Below are 27,716 nucleotides of genomic sequence, written 5' to 3'. Positions count from 1 at the left end.
CTCCTCATCAGAAAATTCCTATATACACCAAATCAACCTGATTGAACTTTCTATGGACTGCCTCCAATGTTAGCACATCTTTCCTTATATAAACTGTCCTTATTATTCCAAGATCTTTCCATTTTTGTAATCCATTCCCTTTGAAATACAGGCCAAGTTTCCATTTGCCTTCCCTGTTACCCAATGACCTCAGACACACTAGCTTTTTGCGATTCGTGTGCTGGGACCTCCGAACCCCTCTGTGCAAAAGCTTCTGCAGTCTTTCGCCATTTAAATAATATTCCCCGACCAGAAATGTGAATGTGATAACTGCTCTTGCCCTTGATCTGTGTCTGGGAACAGAGTAGGGTCAGGGCCTGGATGGATGGGTTCAGAAAGCATGCTGCATAGTGAGTCCAAGTTTCAATCCCCAGCTCTGTGCTCAGGTCAGCAATCTCAGTTTGGCCTTACTCATCAATAATTTGCTGACTTACGCCTTAAAATATTCAAAGATTTTGCTTCCACTGCCGTGTTCCAAAGACTCATGACCGTCTGAAAGAAAGAAATGGCCTCATCTTAAATGGAGAATCCCTTACTTTTAGACAGTGACCCCCCCCCCCCCCCCCCCCCCCCCCCCATAGCCGACCCCATGACGTGGCTATAACTTTCTTTGGAAACTTTACACAGAGTGACACAGAAATGTGCTTCGGGTAGAACATATCACAGAACACAGAGCAAGCACAGTGGGTTGTAGAGACAGGGTAGTTAGGTGTCTAGCATCGCTCTAATCTCGACTCTGATTTCCAGCATCTGCAGTCCTCACTTTCACCTAGTTGATTTTAACCTTACTGCGAATCCTCTTGCAAGGAGGCCTATCTTGAAGAAGTTCTCCTCTCTCTACAAAGATCTCAGTGAGTCTCTCTCTCCCTGCAACTCCCAGGCCATCTCCTCTGCCCTGAAGCTCTTCAACCATGTCCTCTCTGACCTATCACCTTCATCCCCACCTCCAACCACCCATTGTACTCTTGGCTCCCTTCTCCCTAGCCCCACCCCCTCCCATTTATCTCTCCACCCCGGAGGCTCCCTGCCTTCAGTCCTGATGAAGGGCTTTTGCCTGAAACGTCGATTTTCCTGCTCCTCAGATGCTACCTGACCTGCTGTGCTTTTCCAGCACAACTCTAATCTAGGCTGTGATTTCCAGCATCTGCAGTCCTTACTTTTGCCTGGGCAGTTCGGTTTATTCAACGCTGAGAGAGCCAGACCTTCCATCAGTAAGGGAATCAAACGTGACGGGGAAAAGTGGGGCTGAGGGTTATCAGATCAACCATGATCTCTTAGAATTATGGAGCGGACTCAATGGGCTGAATGGCCTACATGGAGAAAGTGAGGACTGCAGGCGCTGGAGAGTCAGAGTTGAAAAGAGTGGCGCTGGAAAAGCACAGTAGGTCAGGCAGCATCCGAGGAGCAGGAGAGTCAACGTTTCAGGCATAAACCTTTCATCAGGAATGTTCCTGATGACATTGACTCTCCTGCTCCTCGGATCCTGCCTGGCCTTCTGTGCTTTTCCAGTACCAGTCTTTTTGGTGCAGAATATCCTACATTGTTCCTTGTATATCACAGAAAACAAAGATGTTAATAACTAACCCAGCTTTGTTCTCACGATTGGGGATATTATCAGAGTCTTTTGATGCCAGTTTGTTGCCATACCTTGATATACATTATCTCCAAAGTCTGCATCACTCATGCAATGTCAATCCATTGACAATACAGCCACCCCAATAAAGCACCTTCCTTGTGCAGCGTCATGAGCAGGCAATCACGTGAATAAAAACCAAAAATTAAACCAACCTCTCTTCGCATGTGTGGCGTTTGGTTCGTATTTCTCGATGAGCTGCTGCACTTGTTCTGGTTTCACTGGAGGGTACAGTATCTCATTCAAACGCGGGTCTCTTTGCTTGGAATTGATGAACTCTGTCATCTGGTCTACCGTTAGATACGGTATGTCCTTTGCACCACTGAAAGAAGGGACAGAATAAAGCCCGGTAGATTTCAGTCAGATTGGAACAACTACAGAATACTCTGAAATGAGGTGCAATTAGATATTCCTTTTGTGAGTTCAACCCACTTGCACCTTTTCAAGTTCAATTCCACTAGCACCCACCCAGTCACTGAGAAAAAAAACATTCGCTGCCCAACACAAGATATTGCTCACAAGAAGGGACAGCCAGAGACTTTTAACTAAGGAGGGAACTACATAGTCGGGTTTTCGAAGTCCCACCGTGGGGATTACCCCCATTGTGGTCCAGTTGCTTGTAGTCCCATGTCCGAGTCAGTAGTCCCACACACAAAACTTGCAGTTCCACAGGGAGGGCTGGAGCACAAACACCCCAGCTAACCTTCCAGAGCAGTACCGACAGAGTGCTGAATCGTTGGGAATGCTGCCTTTCAGATGAAGCAATAAAGCCCTGTCTGTCTCTCTTTGAGGGGGCAGGGTGTGTGCAACAGATACCGGGGTCAACAGATGTGGAGCTCAGAAAGACACTATAGGTCAGACAGCACCCAAGGAGCAGGACAGTCAATGTTTCAGGCCAAAACCCTTTATCATAGAGTCAAAAGATGTACAGCGCGGAAACAGACCCTTCGGTCCAGCTCATCAATGCCGACCAGATATCCTACTCCCATTTGCCAGCACTTGGCCCATATCCCTCTAAAGCCGTCCTATTCATCCATACGCCTTTTAAATGCTGTAATTATACCAGCCACCACCACTTCCTCTGGCAATTCATTCCATACATGCAGAGCGCAGGTTCTCCGTGAACCAATCCTGAGTCAGTGTTTGGTCTCCCCACTATAGAAAGGACCACATGGGGATCAGTGGATACAATAGAAGAGGGTTGGGTGAATTGCAGGTGAATCTCTGCTGGATCTGGAAGGATTATTTGAGGCCTTGGATGGAGGCGAGAGGGCAGGGGAGGGACAGGTGTTGCATTCCTTGTGGTTGCAGTGAAAGGTACCAGGTGTGGTGGAGAAGCTGGTGTGGAGTGTGGAGTTGACGAGGGAGTGACCATTCTTCCATGGGAATTGGGCCTCACTCAGTTAGCAAAGGACAGCAACCTCTGCCCAGCCCTTAATTGTATGATCCATACTGTGTAGAAGAGCAGGGAGTTGTCTCCTGTGTCCTGGTCAATAGTCCGATATTCCAAGGGTCAGAAACTTGTCGGGCCAGCACAGACTGGAGTTGCCAGTTGAGACCCTGTGAGATCCTTGACTCTACTAGAATCCCCAGGACATTGATAGTTCCAGCGGGTAATTTCCCTGCATTTGGAATGCTCCAAAAGAGTCCATCAAGATCTGAGGAATTGGAAAGTCCCACTTTCTGGCAAACTAATAGTTACCCAGGAAAAGCTAGAGGATTAAAAGCCAAGGCCAAATCCTGGGTAACAGTTAAACTTAACCCCACAACTCACCCCAGTGCAACTTACATGTCCCCTAACCCTGAACACAGCCTGGATCCGGACCTAACGACCGCTCCTGGTCAGCAACCTCCCCAAAGGCAATGTGATTCCACCCAACCCTACACAAAGACCTGACACTGCATACGTCACACCCCTACCCACTCCCATCCCTGCCATCGCCCTCTAATACTATACCCCCTCCCCCACCCCCGGCACTTTGCACACAACCTCTTGCTAGACTTGACACCCTTACCCCAGAACCAATTACCATCCTGAGCCCAGCCGTCAAAGTGGCTCTCTTCCTGATGCTGGACCTTTCAATCTTGGAGAATGACGCACTGATTGCTGCCTTTAGAGAGTCTGGTTTGTATCCCCAGCTCCCCCCTCCCACCCAACTTTCCTGTATTACGGCCTAACCTCATTGATCTTAGCCAGGCTGCGAATTGCCAAAGGTGTTGGAATTGGAATTCTTGGCTAGAAATGTAGAACTCTGTCCTAACGACAAAAAATAACAAGAGCAGAGGTGGCAGCATAATTGTGACTGCTGTGCTTCGGAGGGTCCAGGCCAACACTTATCCCTCAATCTCTCTAAAACAAAAAAGGAAAGCTGACTCAACACCATCTCTATCAAACGCTCCCAGTACAGGGATTAAGCACCGAGTAAAGCTCATTCTATCTTTTCAATGGGAAGTTAACAGAGAGTGCAGTTCCCTTGATGCTGCCCCTAAACAACACCTCTGGGACAGGGCCAACACACAGGGATGAATACAGAGTAAAGTTCTCTCTACTCCTTGAATTAATAGTAAACTGGAAACTGTTTATCTCTCTACATCTTCACCAAAGAATGGATTATCTGGTCACTATTGCACTGCCGTTACTTGGTGCTTGCTGTGCATAAACTGGTTGCTGTGTCTCCAATGCTACAATGGTAACTGTACCTCAACCAAACTTCATTGACTGTGAAAGCACTACTTTCAATTGGTACAATCCAAAATCCCCCTGTCACAAACTCGTGGTCAAAGGACACTTGCCACTCACTAAAGTTTGTTGTTGGAAATCCAGGGAAAATCAGCGAACACAATAAAGATTAGAAGCATTGGTGATTCGTAAAATATCATGCCGCAAATTCATTAGGTACAAAGTAATGTACATTATAGGAAAGGCACAATTTGTCAGGCTTTGTAGAAACAGCAGAAGATTGGAATTAATTAGATAGCTTTTTCAAAAACCCAGCACATGTACAATGGGCCAAATGGCCTCTACCTTTTAAGATTCTGCTCATTGAAGAAATGTTAAGGATCTTCAACACAGAAGAAAGCAGGTCAGAAATCCCAAGGAGCTCAATTTTAATCATACATATTAGATTAGATTCCCTACAGTGTGGAAACAGGCCCTTCGGCCCAACCAGTCCACACCGACCCTCCAAAGAGTAACCCACCCAGACCATTTTCCCTCTGACTAATGTATCTAACACTATGGGCAATTTAGCATGGCCGATTCACCTGACTTGCACATCTTTGGACTGTGGGAGGAAACCGGAGCACCGTAGGAAACCCACACAGATATGGGGAGAATGTGCAAACGCCAACCACAGTCACCTAAGGCTGGAATCGAACCCGGGTCCCTGGCACTGTGAGGCAGCAGTGCTAACCACTGAGCCACCGTGCCACCCACTTGCTTTATTTTTAAACACTTTAAATAAATTAAATACATGATCAAGAATTTTCGTGGTCTTTTGAGTAATTGGCTGCAATTTTTTCCATGTATTACATTTCTTACACAGGCAGTGAGAAATGGTTTTAATTATATGATAAATATAATGCAAAAAATGGCTTATAGGCATTTGGTTGGTGGGAATGCAATTCAATTAATAAACCTGCAATTGAAAGCTAGTTCTGGCTATAAACTCTGCCTTGTTCAATATCGTCCTTGAGGGTAGGAATGCTGCTGTTTGTACCCAGGCTGGGCTACATGTGAACAATTGGTATGGTCTGCCCTTGTAAACTACATTGTGCAAGGGCATTTAAGGGATGGACAGTAGATCCCAGCCTTTGCGAGGCATTGATGGCCACATCCTGTGAAAGAAGAACAAGAAAAAGCTGATCGTTGTTGATCTGTTTCCTAACTCTATTCCCCTACGATGGCCCCACGGTGAGAATGTTAATGAGAGCAGTAGTGTGGAAAATATCAGTGGCCAGCTCACTGGTCATTCTGTAGCTTGCCCCTCAGCCATAAACCTCCGGGGGCAGGCTAGAAGGGCTCCTGGTGGGAATTGCTTGTGGGACGGCATGGTGGCTCAGTGGTTAGCACTGCTGCCTCACAGCACCAGGGGCCCAGGTTCAATTCCTGCCTCGGGCAATTGTCTGTGTGGAGTTTGCACATTCTCCCTGTGTGGATTTCCTCCAGGTGCTCCGGTTTCCTCCCACAGTCCAAAGATGTGCAGGTCAGGTGAATTGTCCATGCTAACTTGCCCATAGTGTTAGGTGCATTAGTCAGAGGGAAATGGGTCTGGTTGGGTTACTCTTCGGAGGGTCGGTGTGGACTGATTGGGCTGAAGGACCTGTTTCCACACTGTAGGGAATCTAAAAAATATTGGTACATTGCAGAGAAAAGCACTGAGCAAAATCCTTGGACACCAGATCAGAAATTGTGAAGACATTCATGAGTGGGCCAAGACCTTTAAACTAACTGGAGGTCTAGAAGCCATGTGTTGTAATCAGGATCTAACCTCCCTTTCAATCCACCCTCTTCCAGATCTACAAGATTCCTGCACTCTTCCAACACTGAGCTCTTGCATATCTCCAATTTTTCACCTTCCCACTGGACCTTTGCCAATGTCCTAAATTCTGTTTTTCCCTCTCCATCTCTTTATGGCTCTCTCCTATTTGTTGTATGCTGTTTAAACCTTTGAGAATTCTAGTCCAGGATTCTCTGAAGGTGAACTTGCAGGTTGAGTCAGTAGCTCGGAAGGCAAATGCAATGTTGGCATTTATTTTGAGAGAACGTGAACATAAAAGCAGGGGTGCACTTCTGAAACTCTAGAAGGCTCTGGTTAGATCCCATTTGGAGTATGCGCAGATTTGGGCTCCATATCTCAGGAAGGATGGACTGGCCCTGGAGTGAGTTCAGAGGAGGTTCAGAGAATGGTCCCCGTAACGAAAAGCTTAACCTATGAGAAACATTTGAGGACTCTGTGTCTATACTATGGAGTTTAGAAGGATGAGGGGAATCTAACTGAAACTTACAGAATACTGATTGACCTGGGCAGAGTGGATGTTAGGAAGATGTTTCCATTGGTAGGAGAGACTAGGACCCGAGGGCACAGCCTTGGAGTAAAGGGAAGACCTTTAGAATGGAGATAAGGAGAAACTTCTTCAGCCAGAGAGTGGGGAAACTATGGAATTCACTGCCACAGAAGGCTGGGAGGCCAAGCCATTGAGCATATTTAAGACTGAGATAGATAGGTTCTTGATTGTCAAGGGGAGAAAGCGGGACAATGGAGTTGAGAAACGTAGCGGCCATGATTGAATGGCACAGCAGACCTGATGGGCCGAATGGCTTACTTCTGCTCCTATGTCTTATGGTCTTAAACCCCCTCCCTTTAGTCAAACCTCTGATTACTGGTCCTAATGTCTTCATGGTGTCAAATTCAGTTTGACAACGCTCCTGTCAGGTGCTTTCGGACTTCCCTACTCTGTTTTCAGTGTTCCATGAATGTAAGTTGTTGTTATTCAATTTAACCACAGGATAGAGGACCCGAGCAGGTACAAAGCTAAAGATGTCAACAATGGCGAGTGATTCAGAAACAAAAACAGAATTTGCTGGAGAAACTCAGCAGGTCTGGCATCATCTGTGGAGAAAGAAAGTAGAATCAATGATTTGGGTCAATGATCCTTCTTCAGAACTAGGATGTAGGGGTGTGGTAGGCTAAGTAGCCTGCAGTAGCTTCACTATTCTATGATTCCAAGGTTGATCTACTTCAACATCATACTCCTATGCCATCCCCTTATCCCACGATACATTTCAATACTGTTGGATCCATTTTACACAGGCTGAATGATGTTTCATTTATTCTCTGACCGAGGACACAGCTAAACAATTTGTCAGAGGTGTCTGCTGCTTTTAATGACTGCATTATGCTTACTAGTGAGAGCCAGGTTGAAAAATGAAGCTTATGGCAATTTAAATAAGGGCTGAGAGATGGAAATTGCTCGTCAGTTTTGTCAATCCATTACAATCAGTAACCTTCCCAATGGGGATTGACTCTGGACTGTGATACAGCGTAGAGACTGAATCAATGAGAGGGAGGAAGAGTCATTTTGATCCTTTGAAACTGCACAGACATGAGTCAGTGACTAACCTGTGGTTCCATCATTCTTAATGACCATTTCTTTTTGATTGCATATTTTATTTCCATCATGACACCGGGTTTCATTAAGTGTAGGCACAAAATTGGCTGAACCATCAAATTATGAAGCACCTTGATCCAACTCTCCAGTTTTGTGTTGGTTTTAAGGTATCTTAAAATTCACATGTAAACAGAATGCCGACATAAATGATCAGAAACCGTATTGCAAATGCATTCTTAACCAGTGCGTTAATGGCTGGCATTATGCCTCGCATATGTCCATGGAAGAATTAAACTCTAGTAGTAATGGAAACAACATTTTTGGTAGACAATGTGCTCACATTTCCATATTTAAGGCAGACAGTGCCCTGCCTGTAACAACACACCAAAATAATACAATGGCATCATGTTACCTAAATAGTTAATTCACTTTTAGGGAGAACAGAAAATGACTAGATTATTGTTCAAGAATGTTCACAGCTATGGAAACAATTTGTTAGCTAAATCCTGGGTTGGGACCTACACAACTTCTCCATTGTACAGAATAATAAAACTACAATGACAAAAATAAACATCTACTCCATTAACCACATCAGCACATCAGAGACAGCTCATCCTCTAATAACCTCTTAAATTTATCAATCAAAATGCCTTTACAGCTCCCGGTAGATAAGTGTACACCTCCTGGTATTCAACTAAATATTCATGATGGGCTCAGCTCTAACAACAAACCCTGGGAAAATTAATGGAGTAATTGCAAGAACAGATGGCAAATAGCTTCTTCCTAAGATGGCCTGTCAACTGATGCACTCCAGCACCAGTATCTGTTTCTTGGTCTGCCTGAGAGAGGTACACCATACATCTCAGTTGCTTCCTCTTCTCCAAAGTTTGCCTTTTTCAAGAGCATTGTGCTTCCGGAAATGTATCACAACTTCGGACAAAGTCAGAAGTCACATGACACCAGGTGATAGTCCAACAGGTTTAGTTGGAATTGGGTGAAATATCTTGGGTAGCTTGGGGACAACCTTTCCCAACCTTTGTGCTGACAACCTCCGATAATATCAGAGCTTGAGACCCAGAGCTTCAACAAACCTGACTAATCATACATTACAGATCAATATGTTTCACTAGATTCTCAGAACGTTGACACATTTAATGCACTGCCATTAACGAGGAAACAGTCAGAGATCTCTCATGACTCACATCTTGAGAATTTACTTTCTTGCTTACTTTTGTTATTGGATCTTTCAAGAAAATAACACCTAAATTTTTCTGCATGAGTCATGAGTAAGTGCAATTCTTTAGGAGTACAGGCATGCAAATAAATCGCAGGCATTGGCAAAGTTGAAAAACCTAAATGCGTTGAGTAATGGAGAGGAAACAATGTGGACGTTGACGGCAATGAAACGATATGTTGGCCTGGTTTATCTCCAAGTTGAGTTGACTCAGTGGACCCTTCAAAAAAGGAGCTATGACCTCAATGTGGAAAGTCCATTTGCAGTTCCAGCAGTCTCACTTTTGCCAGCAGGGGACAGGAGCGGGATATGAACCTCACAGGCATGAAACACAACTCTGTTGGGTCACTTGAAATGGGTGCTGAGTTCAAACAGCCCCTCTGGCTCAGTGGTTAGCACTGCTACCTCACAGCACCCTGGTCTCAGGTTCAATTCTAACCTCAGGTGACTGTGTGGAGTTTGCACATTCTCCCTGTGTCTGCGTGGGTTTGCTCCGGTTTCTTCCCACAGACCAAAGATGTGCAGGTCAGGTGAATTGGCCAAGCTAAAGTGCCCATCGCATTAGGTGCATCAGTCAGAGGAAATGAGTCTGGGTGGGTTACTCTTCGGAGGGTCAGTATGGACTTGTTGGGCCGAAGGGCCTGTTTCCACACTGTAGGGAATCTAATCTAATCAAAAGCCTCAACCCAAAATATCGGAATCATAATTTTATGAAGGTGGCATAACTATTTGCAAAGGGCAGATATGAAATCTGTTTTAAGTAATAAATAAAATACACTCGAAATAAAATACACTTTTCATTGAAAAAAAAATCAGTCTGCAGCTACCATTTAGAGCAAAGAAAATGAGCAGTGCTCCTGGAATACACTGATTTACAATCTGCTGCAGCCTGGAAAGAAACACCAACCATTTGGTTTTGCAATTCCATTGTTAATATTTCCTAGCATTTGTTATTATAGCTGAATGCTTGGCTCTGTTTCTAAAGGTCAGCAGGGCGACCTCTGGTGATGGCACGCTTGACTCCATCTCGTTTTTGTCACAACAAAATGAAAATAGGCATATTGAATGGCAGATTTAAGAGGCTATTAAAGGATTAGCTACCCTTGATGCCAGTGTACTGATTATTTTTAACATCAGGTTCACCACTTGAGATGATTAATACATCTTAACTTGGGTCATAAATGAGAGTGTATTATCAAGTGTGCTTGCATGCAGTCTCTATTAGATCATTAAAAGTTTTTTTTAAATTCAACTGCAGGCTGGGGCTGTTTTCCCTGGAGTGTCGGAGGCTGAGGGGTGACCTTATAGAGGTTTACAAAATTATGAGGGGCATGGATAGGATAAACAGACAAAGTCTTTTCCCTGGGGTCCGGGAATCTAGAACTAGAGGGCATTGGTTTAGGGTGAGAGGGGAAAGATATAAAAGAGACCTAAGGGGCAACTTTTTTCACACAGAGGGTGGTATGTGTATGGAATGAGCTGCCAGAGGAAGTGGTGGAGGCTGGTACAATTACAACATTTAAGAGGCATTTGGATGGGTATATGAATAGGAAGGGTTTGGAGGGATATGGGCCGGGTTCTGGCAGGTGGGACTAGATTGGGTTGGGATATTTGGTCGGCATGGACGGGTTGGACCGAAGGGTCTGTTTCCATGATGTACATCTCTATGACTCTATGACTGTATGCTGCCTCAGCTCTGTGCTGCCTCTCAACTCCCTCTGGTGATGGCACGCTTGACTCCATCTCGCTTTTGTCACAACAAAATGAAAATATGGCCGGTGGCGACGACCCTTTTAAAGGAGACAGGTTTGTTGAAACAGGGGTTTCCCAATTCGTCCTCCCTGCCTCTTTGCCAGAGGTCCAGCCCATTATGAAAAAAAAAGTTAAAAACTTGCACAGCAAAAGAAATTACTTTGTAGTGAGTCTAAATAATACAAACGTAGAAAAAAATAATGACTTCAGAACATGATTTCAAGTATTGGATTCAGATTTTTTGTAAAGAGCTCATTCTTGAAAAGTGGACATCACTGGTTAAAATCACTACAGTGTGACAGCAGGCCATTTGGCCCATCGAGTTCACACTGACTCTCTAAAGAGCATCCCACCCATACCCACCCCCCCCTCCCCTTTTCCCTGCCATTGTTGAACCTTAATTCCCTGTGACCAGATGGAAAGAAGCCAGCATCATGAATTGTCACAGTCCACGTGGTGAACCTACACCAGTGCTGCTGGAAAAAGTTTCAGGATTTTGATTCCGTTGTCAGTGAAGGAGCTTTCACACCGTTTCAAGATAGGATGGTGCGTGGCTCGGAGAGGAGCCTTTAGATGGTCATGTTTCTGTGAATTTGCTGCCCCTGTCCTGCCAGGTGGGTGTGTTTGCTCATTTGGAGGCATTCTCAAAGGAACTGTGCTGAGTTTGTATTATTTATTTTATAACTTATTCTGTATATTTATACATTCTGGGATTTTGCGGCCTAGTGATCTCTGTGACATGGTTTCACCCCTTCCCATTGGCAGGTTAAGTCCATCGCCACATCAAGGTGATCTCGAGGCAGGTACAACAGTGATGTCAAGTAGCAGACAATCGCACTGAGCTACTCCCACCAGCAGAGAACAAGGAAGTTAAAAAGCACTGAATCCCTTAATTTCTACTTCAACGTGTCAGGCAGTAGAGTAAATGTGTCTGTTTGGACTAAGAAAGGAGCCAAAATGAAAGAGAAACAAATTTTCGGACTGGGGTGGACAAGGTCACAAGTCACACGCCACCAGGTTATAGCCTAACAGATTTATTTGAAATCACAAGCTTTCGGAGCGCTGTCCCTTTGACAGATTTAATCACTTCATTTGAAGACTGTGAATATTTATTTATTAAAATGGGAAAATTCGATACTCCACATTTGGTTGACAGGACAAGTGAGTTGTTTAGCGGCAATCATGAAGGTTGTTCACCACTATCAACCAAGTTTCACCTCAGTGAGGAAGTAGTATTTTTCCAAGGGGTTTAACAGTGAAGCGGTCAGCATTAGGAATGGAAGTATTCATCAGGCCAAAGGTTTCCCATTGTTTGAGACCTGACATGAAGGGGTTGGGGGAAGAGGGAGTGGGTGTTGGGAACAGGAGTGGGGAAGGCGATGCTGAGAAATTCTTAAACACTCTACCTATTTGGAGAACCATAGGTCGACAGATAATAGCTTCTGGGTTACTGCCTTATTCTGTTTGCGTGCACATACCAGAAGTTGCTGTCAGGTTCAATCAAGGACTGAGAGTGTGCTCTGACACTTTGGCCATCAGTACCACTACAAAATCAGAGTACTGCTAATGGGTTACTGATGTTAAATCTGAACATAGAAAAGCTGCCCACTCATTGAATACGACGTCAATTAGCTCAGAGACAGTTCATCGTGCTGGAAGCTATCCTTTTCGATAATGCAGGAGAAAGGAAGATTCTCAATGGTTACCAGCAGTGTTGTCTTTGCAAGCAATAAATTTATGATTCAAACAGGTCTGGCACTGGGAAGATATATTTGCTACAGTTACATAAACCTGATCAACGTCATAACAGCAGCTGAGGGCAAACAAGGTAATGGCCAAGTGTAATTATTACGAGACTGTTAATTGAAAAACTCACATAAAGTTCTGGGGACTCAGGTTCAAATCCTAGCATGGCAGATAGTGGATTTTAATTCAACAAATATCTGGAATCGAGTATCTATACTTTCAAAAACGTGATGGATATAGAACTTAGGGTGAAAGGGATCAAAGGATATGGATGAAAGACAAGAACAGGCCTTAGACAATGAACGATTATCATAATGAATAGCACAGCAGCATTGAAAGGCAGAACATCCGTTTATTAGAGTTATAGAGATGTACAGCACGGAAACAGACCCTTGGGTCCAAGCTGACCAGATATCCCAACACAATCTCGTCCCACCTGCCATCACCCGGCCCATATCCCTCCAAACCCGTCCTATTCATATACCCATCCAGATGCCTTTTAAATGTTGTAATTGTACCAGCCTCCACCACTTCCTCTGGCAGCTCATTCCATACACGCACCACCCTCTATGTGAAATAGTTGCCCCTAAGGTCTCTTTTATATCTTTCCCCTCTCACCCTAAACCTATGCCCTCTAGTTCTGGTCTCCCCACCCCAGGTAAGAGCCTTTTTCTATTTACCCTATCCATGCCCCTCATGATTTTATAGATCTGAATAAGATCACCCCTCAGCCTCTGACACTCCAGAGAAAACAGCCCCAGCCTATTCAGCCTCTCCCTGTAGCTGAATTCCCCCAACCCTGGCAACATCTTTGTAAATCTTTTCACAACATTCTTCTGATAGGAAGGAGACCAAAATTACATGCAATATTTCAAAATTGGCCTAACCAATGTCATGTACCAACTCCTGCCTCAGTATTCTGACCAATAAAGGAAAGCATACTAAACACTTTCTTCACTATCCTAACTACCTGTGACTCTAACCTTTAAGGAGCTATGAGCCTGCACTCCAAGGTCTCTTTGTTCAGCAACACTCCCAGGACCTTACCATTAGTGTATAAGTTCTGCTAAATGCAGAACCTCACATTTATCTAAATTAAACTGTATCTGCCATTTCTCAGCCCATTGGCCCATCTGATCAAGATCCCGTTGCGATCTGAGGTAACCTTCTTCGCTGTCCACTGCAACTCCAATTTTGGTGTCATCTGCAAACTTACTGACTATTGTAATGTGCACTTTAACAAAATAAAAATACATTGAGAAGTTTTAAAAGTCACCATACCACAGTGCCAAAAAGAATGACAGAAGTCACAAATAAGAAGAGAACAAAGTGGAAGCTCATCACAGTTCAGTAGATGACTCCTGGCTTCGGTGTAACAAGGGAAACGGGGCCGAGTCCAACACTCTGGGCCGAGACGGGACCTCAACATCAGGACTAGGCCTCAACACTGAGCCATTGGAAGACCTGTAAGCACCATCCGAAGCAAGGATGAGACCTACATGCCCAGCTGCTGGAATACCCAGAAGCTGCTGAAACCTCCACCATGGGACAAGACCTCCATGTTGGGAGAGGAACACCACTCCAGGCCTTCTCCGATCACCTATGAGTCTGGCATGTGTTCTTCAGAACTATGTTTTGAAGAAGAGTCATCCTGGACATGAAACATTAACTCTGTTTTCTCTCCTCAGATGCTGCCAGACCTGCTGAGCTTCTCCAGCAATTTTGTGTTGGTTTTACAATGCTATCTGTACCAGCTTCCAGCTGAGCGCCCATTCCTGAAGCACAAACCCTAATTTCAATATTTGTGTCACGCAGGATGAGACAAAAAGGACATGGCTTGTGGAACTCATTCATACTGTGATGGCACAAAGGTTTTAGCATGGAAACAGGCCCTTCGGCTCAACTAGTCCATGCTGTGCCGTTTCTGAAACTGGACTGGTCCCATTTTGCCTGCAGTTGGCCCATATCCCTCTAAGCCTTTCCTATCTGCGTACCTAGTTTTAAAACGTTGTACATGTTTTGAAACCAAACATAAAGTCAGAGGCATTTTCCCAAACGTCCGACATTAAAAACCGAACAAGAAAAGAAAATGCTTACTATTCCGAGAAAATGACGTCAAGTTCAGGCCGAGGACAGATGCTATTCAAGAAAGCTTGGAATACTTCAGTTGTGAAATTTTCTTGTGGAATGGAGTCATTCTAGAGGCAAAAATGCAAACAAGAACATATTAACAACACTGGCAAACATTCCTTCTCAAAAAGAATTATTATACCGGCATTGTGGGTGATGTAGCAGATGAAACAGACACGTGTGACAATGACAGTGTGGCATTATCATCAGGGACAACTAAAATTACAGGGAGAAATAACACTTCTGTAGCTTTGATAATATCCTGTGACAACGCGACTGACAGTAAGAGTTAACTTGCCTGGCAGCTTCTCAGTGTCTCAGATAAGGTTCTTCTGGATTTAAGGAAGAGGAGCAGGAGTAAGCATTAAGGGCCCTCGGGCCTGTTCTGCCAGTCAGTGAGGTCATGGCTGATCTGATCTTGGCCTCAACTCTGCTTTCTAGCCTGGTTCTCATTATGCTTGACTTGCTTTCAGGTCAAAAATCTGTCTAATCCAGCCTTGAATGTATTCAAAGATCCAGCTGGCAGACAGAATTCTAAAAGCCATTTTGAGTACAGTTGGATGATTCATTAAATGATCTGTTGGCCCTTTCTCAGGACTCTGGAGTAGATATTAGACAGTTGTTGATACTCAACACAGTTGTCTCTCTTAGTGAGAGAGCAGCCCTATGGACTGGTAAGATTATGGCAACTTTGCCTTTTTACTTACTGTATCATAACCAAATATGGGCCAATTTCTTCAGGACAGGAATGGTGCTAGCTTGGAACAAATGGAAACTCTCAATGAATGACTGTGGGTTAAAGCCCCTGTCAGAGTTGGATTACATAACCGCAGCTGATGTCTCAATGTGATACTGCAGTGTTGCTGTCACTTTAAATAGATTATTTTGTACTGGGCATTTTTTGAAGAGGGGTTGTAAAGGCAGAGGTGCTGACCTAGCTGAAGTAAATAGCTTAGGAGGCATCTAGGCTTTTTTTAAACAGTTGGAACACTGGAAGGGGAATGGCCAACTCGCACATTGCTGGCTTTCCAGATTCTTTTAGATGTAGCAGTCAGAAGTTATTTTGGCTCCCAGAAAAGTTGGGGCTTACGTAGATGATTTGTAGCTGCTAATATCTCTTTATGTTGTTTCCTCCTGGATGGGAGAACTGCATGTAAGAATCTCTGTCAAGGGGTGTGTTTGTGGGATGTTACTATACTGGAACATTTAATTAGTAATAGTTACTGTATCTATTATTCAGTTAAGTTTTCCAATAGTTACGTTATTCTAAATTCCTCCTCTTTTGTTTATATTTTAACGGCAGTGTGTTTTGCTTAACATTGAATAGTTTGACCACTCGTATTACATTTGGAACACACACTTCACATCTATCTTTAAAATAAGTAAACATTAGTGTCTAGGCTACAATATTTCGAGGGGCTCTAGTCTGGTCCACAACATGAGGGAGTGCTGCATTGTCACTGACATTGATCCTTGGCTCAATGACACGTTAACAATCCCATTGGGCTGAAACAGGATACTGTCCAGGGTTTCATAACCTTTCCTAAGTATTGAACAGGTTAAATGGACCCAATGGCTGTGGCTACAGAAGCAAGAAGACTCACTGACTCACAGTGGCAACAGAATTAGGTCTGCAACGTTGTAGTTGAGAGTGAAGGTGAGTTGGGAGAAAGTGAGGACTGCAGATGCTGGAGATCTGATGAAATCCTGATGAAGAGCTCATGCTCAAAATGTCAATTTTCCTGCTCCTCGGATGCTGCCTGACCTGCTGCGCTTTTCCAGCTCCACATTCTCGACTGTGAGGGTGAGATGTCAGAGAATGAAAGATCAGTGACAAGATTCCACAGAAGAAGGCCCAGAGTTGTGGTTGTGGTTAACAGCTTGGATAAAACTTCCACTGATCTCATCAACAAGACGTTGGATCAGTCAGAATTTTGGATGTGGGGGGTGTGTGCTCAGTTTCCGATGGAGCTTAAGCAGAGGGTGGGGGAGTGGAGAGTAGGATTGGAGGGAATGGGATGAGGGCAATTAATAGAGTACTCAGTGTGTACTAGGTGATGGCTTAGTGAGACTTTTAATCCAGAGGCCCAGATAACGTTCTGCGAACCTGAGTTCAAATCCTGCCATAGCCGATGGTGGATTTTGAATTCAATAAAAATCTGGAATTAAAAGTCTAATGAGGACCATGAAACCATTGTCAATTGTCGGGAGAAACCCATCTGGTTCACTGATGTTCTTTAGGCTCTCAACTGCTCTCTGGGCGATGAGGCACGGGCAAGAAATGCTGGTCTGAAAATGAATGGGGCAAAAAGAAAAGCAAGGACTAATTGGAGGAGAGATGGTAGTGACTGGAGAGGAGTGGAGTTGAGAGGAAAGGAGGAGGGCCTCATGGGAGATTGAGGGTCCTGATGAAGCACGAGGATGGCCTAGAGGCTTTCGGCCTGACCTCAGTGACTCCTGGCTGGATGCGAGAAGGAGGTGTGAAGATATTTGCCGAGACATCTCCTTATGGAGGTTACCGGGCTCCAAACGGGTCAAGCAAAACCGGTAGTTGGCGGTTCCGTTCCAAAACCGGCATGATAATGAGACTCATGTTCTCATTGCCATGTTTAAAGCTGCAGTCCACGTTGTGAAACGGATTTGGGTTTCTCATCCGCTTCTGGTTTTAATTAAAGGGACGGGTCAAAGCTGAGAAAGAGGATCTGGGCTGAATCGTGTTTGATCTTTAAGCTAAGTGCCACGTTCACGGTGTCCCATGGAGGGTTCCTCTACGTAAGGTTTTCTCACACTATCACCGCGTTTCAGTAAGTAGTCACCCTGCCTCTCTGCGGTTTCTCTCCTCCAATACCAGCTGGGTTTGAGGCTGGAAGAACTCATCACCACTGGGGAAATCCAGCAGTGGTGAATTATTCAGGTACGGAGTGTGGCAGAATGGGCACAAGAGGCATCATAGGGGTGGGATAACAGTGGGAGTTTGGGGCTGATACAATCAGAGCTTCTGGGAAAGAATGGTGGCCATGATGTGGAAGTGCCGGTCTCAGACTGAGGTGAACATGGGCAGAAAGTCACATGTTTATTTGAAGACAGGTTTACGTGAAATCGCAAGCTTTCAGAGCACGGCCCCTTCGTCAGGTGATTTGAAGTTGAAGCTTTCACCTGACAAAGGAGCAGCGCTCTGAAAGCTTGTGATTTTAAATAAACCTGTCGGATTATAACCCAGTGTCATGTGATTTCTGACTTCATGGAAAGAAGACCTCCATAAAACTCACTTTGCCCAAAAAAATTGTTAAGGTTCCATTCTTCAATTTGATGCCTGGTACTTGGTTGGAAAATGAAGCTAATTACTCCTGACATGGAACTAGACTTTGCTGGACAACTCACGTGATTCTCCCAGATTTCTCACCATGGCATGCTTCATTCAGGGACCAATTACTGGAAACAATGGCCCAGTGCTATTAATCCAGAGACCTAGGTGATGTCCCAGAGATCCAGATAATGCCCCAGAGACCCAGGTAATGTCCCAGTGATCAAGGTAATGTCCCAGGGACCCGGGTAATGTCCCATGGATCCAGGTGATGTCCCAGGGATCTAGGTAATGTCCCAGAGACCCAGATAATGTTCCAGGAATCCAGGTAATGTCCCAGGGATCCAGGTAATGTCCCAGGGATCCAGGTTCAAATCCCGTTATGGAAGATGGTGGAATTTGAACTTAATAAAAATCTGGAATTAAGAGTCTAAATAATGACCATCAATCCACCGTTGTTTGTCAGAAAAAACCCATTGATGTCCTTTCAGGAAAGAATCTGCCATCCTTACCTGGTCGGGCCTATATGTGATTCTAGACCCACAGCAATGTGGTTGACTCTTTACTGTCCCCTGGATAGGCAATAAATGCTGGCCTAGCGAGTGACACCTTCGTCCCATGAGTGAATGAGGAAAAGTATAACTCAGCCCTTTTGTTTCCAACAACCCAGAATTGGACAAAAACCATCCATTTTCTTTCTGTTAAAAGTCCCCTCCATTTTGAATCCCGACAGCAGGGAAACAGACCATTCTGCCCATCGGGTCCACGCCATCCCTCTGAAGACCATCTCCCTAGCCAGGCCCACTCCCCTACCCTTGCAACCCAACATTTCCCATGGCCAATCCACTGAGCCTGCAGACCCACGAACACTACGGGCAATTTAGCATGGCCAAACCACCTAACCAGCATATCTTTGGGACTGTGGGAGGAAACCTAGACAGACATAGGGAGAATATATAAACGCCACACAGAGAGTAACCCAAGGCTGGAATCAAACCCAGGCCCCTGGCACTGTGAGGCCGCAGTGCTAACCACTGAGCCGCTGTGCCACCTTTCAACAACCCTGCTTAGACTAGTCAGTAGTGTCAGTATTTATGATAACAAAGGAGGCACTTCTGAATATTTCTGAGTGATATGATCCAACTTGGATTTTGTTTTTATTCTGATAACTTTATTCCTTTTTCCCTGCCCAAGTATTATACTCTGGAGGTGGCATGTGTCTTATGTTATATAACAGCTTCACTAAGGCAGCACACAGAGACTGATAAAATAAGAAGAACCAAAACAAAAAGCTTGACTTTAGCTTAAAAGTCTACTTTTCTTTGTTATTCACAGCACAGACAGACTTCCAAGGAGTAACACAATACGATGTTTCAAATTATTATTCAAGCCTTTGCAGTTTGCACTCACAATGTACCAAAGCTTCACAGCAACGTTGCAATTATTTTGCCATGAAAACCAATGATAACGAGATGCTCCGTGCCAAAACTACTCTCGCATGTTTATTTATGCTATTCCTGGATTTGAGTCGCTTACGATAAAGAGGTCTGCATTTTGGCAGCTCAGTACGTTCCTGTGAAGTTCCAAGGTATCCGCATTAATGCATCACTGCCAAGAATCCGTCAAGGGCTCTAACTTTTCCCGGTCACTCTAACAAGATCTATGCACAAAACTACCTGCAGCTCATGCAGATGAGCCTTTATATTCTGCTCACCCTCCAAAGTCCTCGTTCATTGTTTTGAAGGCACGAGAGTGCTGTGAAACACTATTTCCGATGTCAGGCAAAAAGAATGATGTCGTCCGGGCAAAATCACATTACTTCCCTTCCCCAGCCCTAAGCTTTTTTTTTTGCACAAGGTCATGCTTCTGAATCCCGTTGAGAACGCCTTTCAGTAAAATGTTTCCAGGCTGAATAAAGAATATCTGGCTCAAAGGAAAAGAAACATCACTGGAGGAGGCACTGAACGTGCTGCCTCTTCTGGAAGCAGGGTCCCAAATTATAGAGGCATACAGCAGGGAAACACAGCCTTCAGTCCAACCCGGTCTGCGCTGACCACGTATCCGAGACTGAACTCGTCCCATTGACCTGCCAGAACAAAGTTACAGAAACAGACATTTCTGGCGAAACTCTGTCAGCATCTGTGGGAAGAAAGCACAGATAACGTTTTCAGTCCGTTGACTCTTCATCAGAACTCGAAACTTCACCGGATCCAAATCGTTAACTCTGCTTTCTCTCTCCACAGTTGCTGCCAGACCTGCTGAGTTTTGCCAGTAATTTTCTGCTTTTGTTTCAGATTTTCAGCATCTGCAATTCTGTGTTTGCTTAACAAGTCTGTTGAGCTTCTAACGAGCTTTATCATAACAATACAAATTTAATGTTCTCGATTCTTGGCACTGAGGATTATCAAGTCGCCATGATCTCATTGAATGGTGGACCAGACTCGATGGGCTGAATGACCTTCTGATTTTGAGACTTATGGTCTGTGGTCTTATGGGTGGAATTTGAACTTAATAAAAATCTGGAATTAAGAGTCTAAATGATGACCATGCATTCATAGTTGTTTGTCAGGAAAAACCCATTGATGTCCTTTCAGAAAAGAATCTGTCATCCTTATCTGGTGTGGCCTACATGTGATTCCAGACCCACAGCAATATGGTTGACTCTTCACTGTCCTAGGCATGGCCTACTTCTTTAGAGTGTGTCTGAAAAATTATGCTGACAACTAATACAGAGTTATCAGGCCCTCTGGCAGTGCAGCACCCTTGTATGTACTGCAATCAATGTGTGTTAATAATACACATTCTTCACAGACTGAAAGAACATAGAGACAGGGTGGTTAAAAAGGTACTTGGCACACTTGCCTTCACTGCTCTGTCCTTTGAGTATAGGAGTTAGGAAGTCATGTTGAGGTTGTACAAGTCACTGGTAAGGCCCCTTCTGGAATACTGTGTCCAGTTCTGGTCACCCAGTTATAGAAAGGATATTATTAAGCTGGAGAGGGTTCAGAAGAGATTTACTGGGAGGTTGCTAGGTATGGCAGGTTTGAGTAATAAGAAAGGCTGGGATTTTTTTCACTAGGAGGTTGAGAGGCGACCTTATAGAAGCTTATAAAATAATGAGGGGTATGGAAAGAGTTAATTGCAGATATCTTTTCCCTAAGGTGGGGGATTTCAAGACTAGCAGGCACATTTTGAGGTGAGAGGAGGGAGATTTAAAAAAGACACGATGGGCAATTTTTTTATACAGAGAGTGGTTCATGTGTGGAATGAACTTCCTGAGGAAGTGGTGAATGTGGGTACAGTTACAATGTTTAGAAGCTATTTGGATAAGTACATGAATAGGAAAGGTTTGGAGGGATATGGACCAGGAGCAGGCAGGTGGGACTAGTTTGGGATTATGTTCAATATGGACTGGTTCAACCGAAAGGTCTGTTTCCGTGCTGTATGACTCTGTGTGCATGCACTGTGCCTGTTTCGAAACATTAAAATATTTGCTGCTTCATTTCCAAAGGCAAAGCCTTGGTCAATCAGAGTCAACCTGCTTGGTTTAATATTTAAACAAAGCCTGAATGTTAACTGTCAATCATCATTAGCTGGTGCATTCTCCATGGCAACATCCCTACTAAACAGAGTTCACTAGCCAATCAATCATCGCTCTCCTGTCATGCGGTACAAATAAAGTCATAAAGTGGCATTCTTGCAAAATGTCCTGATGAGTACAAGACAAACACTTTTGACAAAATGTGCCCTTTTTCAGCAATTCTCAAGCTCCACTCTATTGTCAACTGTTTGTATTTATGTAGTCCTTTGGTAGAACAGAACTTGAATTTTGCTTAAAAGAGACACGATTTACTGAAGTGTACTTGTATACTGGTGTGCACAGCTGTAAAGAAGAGTATACAGAGAGGGTATACATGCTGGGCATATGGATACCATGAAAAGGCATGCAGGCAATGTGTACAGGCATAAGTGAAGTGTTCAGGTAGACAGCAATGCACTGGGTGAGAGGTACAGACGAGGTGTACAGGGCAACACATGTACAGGTGGGTAGTCAATTTGTAGCAGCCTGCTTCTACCCTTCCTTTGGTTGAATATTTCAGTCAGAGTCATTTACAGCACTAAGGGAGATGGCTTGTATCTACACGTATGTACACGTGTGTTTTTCTCTCTGCAGATGCTGCCAGACCTGCCAAGTTCATCCAGCAATTTCTGTTTTTTTGTTTGCTACAAGAGGAGACCATTTGGCCTATCGAGTCCAATTGCTGGATAAGCAATTGAGTCAATCTTACCTCCTGCCCAATCCCTTGGCACTTCATGATCACTTCTGTCAAGCACCCATCCAATTTCCTTCTGAAACCAACCACTGATTTCACTTCCACCCCCCTCACCCTCTTGTGGGCAGCAGGATCCAGACCGTTGCCACTTGCTGCAATAAAAGAAGGTCTTCCTCACATTCCCCTTGTATCTCTAGCTCAAAGTTTTACATCTGTCTTTCCCCTCACCCCGGCCTAACCCCAATTCTTGTAACATCAGAAATGGGAGGTTTTCTTTGTCTATCTTAGCAAAATCTACAGTCACAGAATCCCCACAATGTGGAAGCAGGCCATTCAGCCCATACCAATCTTCTAAAGAGTATCCCACTCAGATCCACCCCATCCCTGTGTAACCCCACATTTCCCATGGCCAATCCACCCAACCTGCACACCTTTGGACTGTGGGAGGAAACCGGAGCACTCCCCCCCACCCCCCCCACGCCCACACACAGACATAGGGAGACCTCCAGACAGTCACTTGAGGCTGGGATTGAATCTGGGTCTCTGGTGCTGTGAGGCAGCAGAGTTAACCACTGAGCTGCCCAGCCACTTCTGTCAAATCACTCCTTTCAATTGTCAGCCTCTCTATTCTAGTCTTGCACCTCAAGCCCCACCATCCCAAACATCAGACCAATATCATTAATAATCAACTCATTAAAACACACAATAAATAGTTGAATAAATATCATAAGACAAGCCCACAGCCTGGGTGAGAGAGTTAGATAAATCCTCAACTAACACTGAGGAAATGAATCAAGGCAAGAGTATCGAATCCTTACTGTGACACACCCAGAGACACTTTGCAAAGGACACCACAACAGGTCGAAGCTGAAGTAACATTAAACAACGGGCTTGAGATTGCAGTAAGTGGAAGATGGTAGAAAGTCCTGCCCAGCCCTTGGCCAACTTTGAAGTGCGGAACCTAATTTAATTTGAAAGACTGCTCAGTACACTGTGACCAGACCCAGCTGGAATAACTTCGCCATAAACAAGTAAGAATTTGGCTGTCAAAGGTGGTTATCGTCAGACGGCTGACTGTGTGAGAAGAAAGGAATGATCACAACACAGTTTGAGATTTTGGATGCAGAAAGGACACCGAAACAATTACGGAGTGAGACCTCTGCCTATTTGGCCTATCAAGTCCAATTCCAGCCGAGCAATTGAGTCAATCGTACCTCCTGCCCAATCCCCTTGGCTCTGCATGATCACTTCCATCAAGTTCCCCTCCAATTTCCTTCTGAAACCAACCACTGATTCCACTTCCATCCCCATCACCATCTTGTGGGTAGCAAGATCAAGACCATTGCTAGCTGCTGCATAAAAGAAGGTCTTCCTGACATTCCCCTTGCATCTGAAATGGGAGATGGCATGGGGGAGGGTGATACTAGGAACATGGACACATAAGATGGCCGCTGAGCCATCAGTTGACCAGTTGACACACAAGATGGCCACCGGACCACAATATGGAGAGAGACAGCAGAGCAAATGCAGACACTGCCTGGAGCCACCAGGATGCCAGTACAAAGCACTCACAACCTAGTTGATTAGTTTAAGGTGAGTGGGGGAGAGAATACACATGAGTAGTGTATACTGCCCGCAGTAGTGTCTGGGTCCAGCCAACAGCTTTGCTAGAAATATGAACTGTTTGATACAGACTCAATACAGAGTGATAATAGTCAGGGCTGCAGTAATCGTTCTTTTCAGGAAGAGCGATCAGCGCCCATTCCTACAGCAATGGACTTCCGCACAGACATTGAAACTGACAATGTCTGCGCTGAAACTGACAACGACCGCGCTGAAATTAACAAAGGCTGCACTGGAACTGACAATGACTGCATCAAAACTATTAACCATTCTGTAATGTTTACCATAAACAAAACATGTTACAGAGACAATATCCTCAAAGCTGACCTATTATCACAAAATGTATAAAATTATTTTGACATGTGCTCTGGGTTGAGAGAAGAATCACAGCTGCCCACTGTGCTGTTGGTGTCTCTCTCTCTCCCCGGAGCTTCAGTATTTCCTAGTGCAATAAACTCTGTCGTTGAACCCGACTCTGACTCAAAGGCTGGTGATTTTCCCGACAACACATTTCTGCCTCAAAATTTTAAATCTGTATCCCCCCTGATTCTTGCAACATTAGAAATGGGAGATTTTCTTTGTCTATCTTAGCAAACCTAGAATCCCTACAATGTGGAAGCAGGCCATTCAGCCCATCAAGCCCTCACCAACCTTCTGAAGAACATCCCAACCAGACCTTTGCAAATCACATTTCTTTCTGAATGGGTGGGATGGTGCTAGGGTGGAACTGGGTCAATCTATTTCAGTTTCTGAACAAGAGCACTCGCAAAACAAAGACAGCAAGAGGAAAGGGCAACTCGCCAATGAATGATTTGCACCTGTTTGGGTTGTAGAGTGAGGAGCAAGTAAAACAGTGGACAGACCTGCTCAAACGAGCGATGATGACTGAGGAAGATGGTGAAAGATACGGGTGATGTTAGGTTTAGAGGGCACAATTTCAGAATGAGAGGTCACCCATTTCAGAAAGGGCTGAGGAGGACATTCCTCTCTCGGATAGTAATGAATGTGTGGAGTTCTTTAGACGGCTGTAGAAACCTGGTTAAGAGAGTTGGAATAGATTTTTAATTAGGAAGGGGAAAAGGGGATAAAGGAGGAAGGAGAATTTGAGTATGATCAGTTCCGCCATGATCTAATTGAGTGGCGGAGCAGACTTGATGGGCTGAATGGCCTAAATCTGCTACTATGGATGAATGAGGTTTCTCACTCCACAGATGTGACTAGATATGCTGAGTTCTTTGCTCCAGCATCTTGTGTGTGTTGACTGCTGCACTTGTTCCACAGGGTGGTGGTAGAATCTCAAGGTGTTGTCTGAGGTGACCCACTGTAGTGCATCTTGTTGATAGTACACAGTGCCATGGTGGACTTCCGGTGGGAGCAGTGATTGGGCAAATTTCTGGGGACGTACCTTGCACGAATGAGCTGAAGATCCTGAAGATATTGACAATATGACCGCTTACTTTGGGTTCCCTTCTGATTCCATTACCTTAGAGAGTTCGAGGCCCAACACCTCTTACGTTATTGGAAAAGGATGAGTGAAATTGCTTCGATCAGGGAAAGACACTGAGATGAGAATAACACTATTCTCAGAGACTGAATAAGGAATTTTACTAGCCCCTCCCTCAGAACAGACAAAACTCCACTGCATCTATGAAGTAAAAAGCCAGAACAATTGGATAATTGGCGTGAAGTCTAGGCAGAATGATAAAATTAATTGCAATTAAAGCGTAGGAAATTATTGGCAGCTTTAGGTCAATTTTGTCCCAATGAGATTATTTAACCATAGAGACATCCAATACTGTAGATGTAGGTTTCTGGCTCATCTAAGTTCAAGCCTGTGACACCTTTGCATTGGAACATCAGTCCATATTTCCCTCTTTCGCTCCAATTATGTAAGTTAGATTTTGTGGTTTATCCAGTCTATGGCAAAACTCTTTCTGATGACACCTTATGTCAGTTGTTTGCTCAGTAGAATGTTCTAGAATGCACGTCAGGTTTGGCAACTGTTCGTCCCAAGACCATGAGAAACTACAGAGAGTGGTGAACACAGCCCAGTCCAACACCCAAACCAGCCTTCCATCCATTGACTCCATCCCACAGCCTCGGGAAAGCAGCCAACATCATCAAAGACCCCTCCCACCCTAGGTGTACTCTCTTCCACCCTCTTCTGTTGGGCAGAAGATATAAAAGTTTTTATTCACGTACTAATAGGTTCATGAACATCTTCTTCCCCATTGTTATTAGACTTCTGCCTGGACTTCTAAATTTCAAATTTAATGTTGATCTCGCTGTCTATGCACCTTCTCTGCAACTGCAACACTGTATTCCTCGCTATGTTCCATGATCCTAATGCACTTTGTATGGTATGATCTGCCTATATTGCATGCAAAACAAAACTTTTCACTGTACCTAGGTACACGTGACAGTAACAAATCAAGTCAAAGCAAATCAGAAGTTAACGAACCACAAAACATCACAACGTTTGTCATTTTCCTATTTCTCCAGCGAACCAATTTCATTAGCTGAGGCACATGGGGACCAGATGTTCAATTATTCACTCAAAATGAGTGCAGCCAATAGGGCTTCTTTCATACATCCTTGGTATCTGCTCAGATGCAAACTCTCTCCTTCAGCTAAGAACCCTCATTGGTAGCCTGTAGTTTTCCCACCTTCACTGCATGAATACATCAGGTAGAGGATTTGCCTTTTTCCCTTGTAGCTGGTATCTGCTCTTCCTCGCTCCCATTACACAGGTCATCATAGGCACATGCCTTTCCTGAAACACAACCCCAAAACCGATAGCATTGTACTGCTTAAAGATCCTTGAAGAAGCCTACACCATCCAAGACAAAGCAGCCCGCTTGATTGGTACCACATTCACAAACATCTCCCATGGTGGGGTGGAGGAGGCAACGGCCTAGTGAAATTATTGCTCGAGTGTTAATCCTGAGTCTCGGACAATATCCTGGGGACCCAGGTTCAGATCCTGCTATGATGGAATTTGAATTCTTTTTAAAATCTGGAATTAAGAGTTTAGATTAGATTTTTTAGATTAGATTAGATTACTTACAGTGTGGAAACAGGCCCTTCGGCCCAACAAGTCCACAACGCCCCGCCGAAGCGTAACCCACCCATACCCATACATCTACATCTACCCCTTACCTAACACTACGGACAATTTAGCATGGCCAATTCACCTGACCTGCACATCTTTGGAGTGTGGGAGGAAACCGGAGCACCCGGAGGAAACCCACGCAGACACGGGGAGAACGTGCAAACTCCACACAGTTCAGTTGCCTGAGGTGGGAATTGAACCCGGGTCTCTAGCGTTGTGAGGCAGCAGTGCTAACCACTGTGCCACCGTGCCGCCCACTAAGTTAATGATGATAATTGCCTATTGGAAAAGCCCATCTGGTTCACTGATGCCTTCTAAGGAAGGAAACTGCCATCCTTACCGGGTCTGGCTTATGTGTGAGTCCAGACCCACAACAACATGATTGATTCTTATCTGCCCTCAAGGCAATTAGGGATGGGCAATAAATGGTAGTCTAGCCTTCATCCTGTAGCAGTAATGTGTAGCAGCCACTAGATGCACTGCAGGAATAAACCAAGTTTCTTTAAACAGCACCTTCTAAACCCAATGTCCACTACCATTGGGGCAGCAGATACATGGGAACACCAGCTCCTGCAAGCTCCCCTTCAAGCCAGTCTCCATCCTGATTTGGAAATACATCGCCATTCCTTCAGTGTCACTGGGTCAAATATCCATGAATGTATCTACATGAAAGTAACTGCACTGGTGGCAACTTCCTGTCACCATCTCAAGGGCAATTAGAGACAGGCAATAAATGCTGGCCCAGCCAGTAAAGCTGA

At 44.6% G+C, this 27,716-nt stretch overlaps 1 protein-coding gene across 3 annotated transcripts in view; it reads right to left on the bottom strand.

The window, feature by feature from the left end:
* plcb1 (phospholipase C beta 1) overlaps positions 1-27,716 on the bottom strand; it is an 834,527-nt gene that overhangs the window by 264,057 nt on the left and 542,754 nt on the right. For all 3 annotated transcript variants that reach the window (XM_072581462.1, XM_072581463.1, XM_072581461.1), the window contains exons 8-9: positions 14,613-14,713; positions 1,828-1,994 (exon numbers count right to left, since the gene is read on the bottom strand). In XM_072581462.1, coding sequence (XP_072437563.1) covers positions 1,828-1,994; positions 14,613-14,713 — 268 coding nt within the window. The remainder of the gene's footprint in view (positions 1-1,827; positions 1,995-14,612; positions 14,714-27,716) is intronic.

The sequence above is a fragment of the Chiloscyllium punctatum genome, chromosome 11 (assembly GCF_047496795.1).
Source record: "Chiloscyllium punctatum isolate Juve2018m chromosome 11, sChiPun1.3, whole genome shotgun sequence".
NCBI classification, from domain to species: Eukaryota; Metazoa; Chordata; class Chondrichthyes; order Orectolobiformes; family Hemiscylliidae; genus Chiloscyllium; species Chiloscyllium punctatum.
The sequence above is the reverse complement of the archived record's forward strand: the minus strand, read 5'-3'. Positions and strand labels throughout refer to the sequence as shown.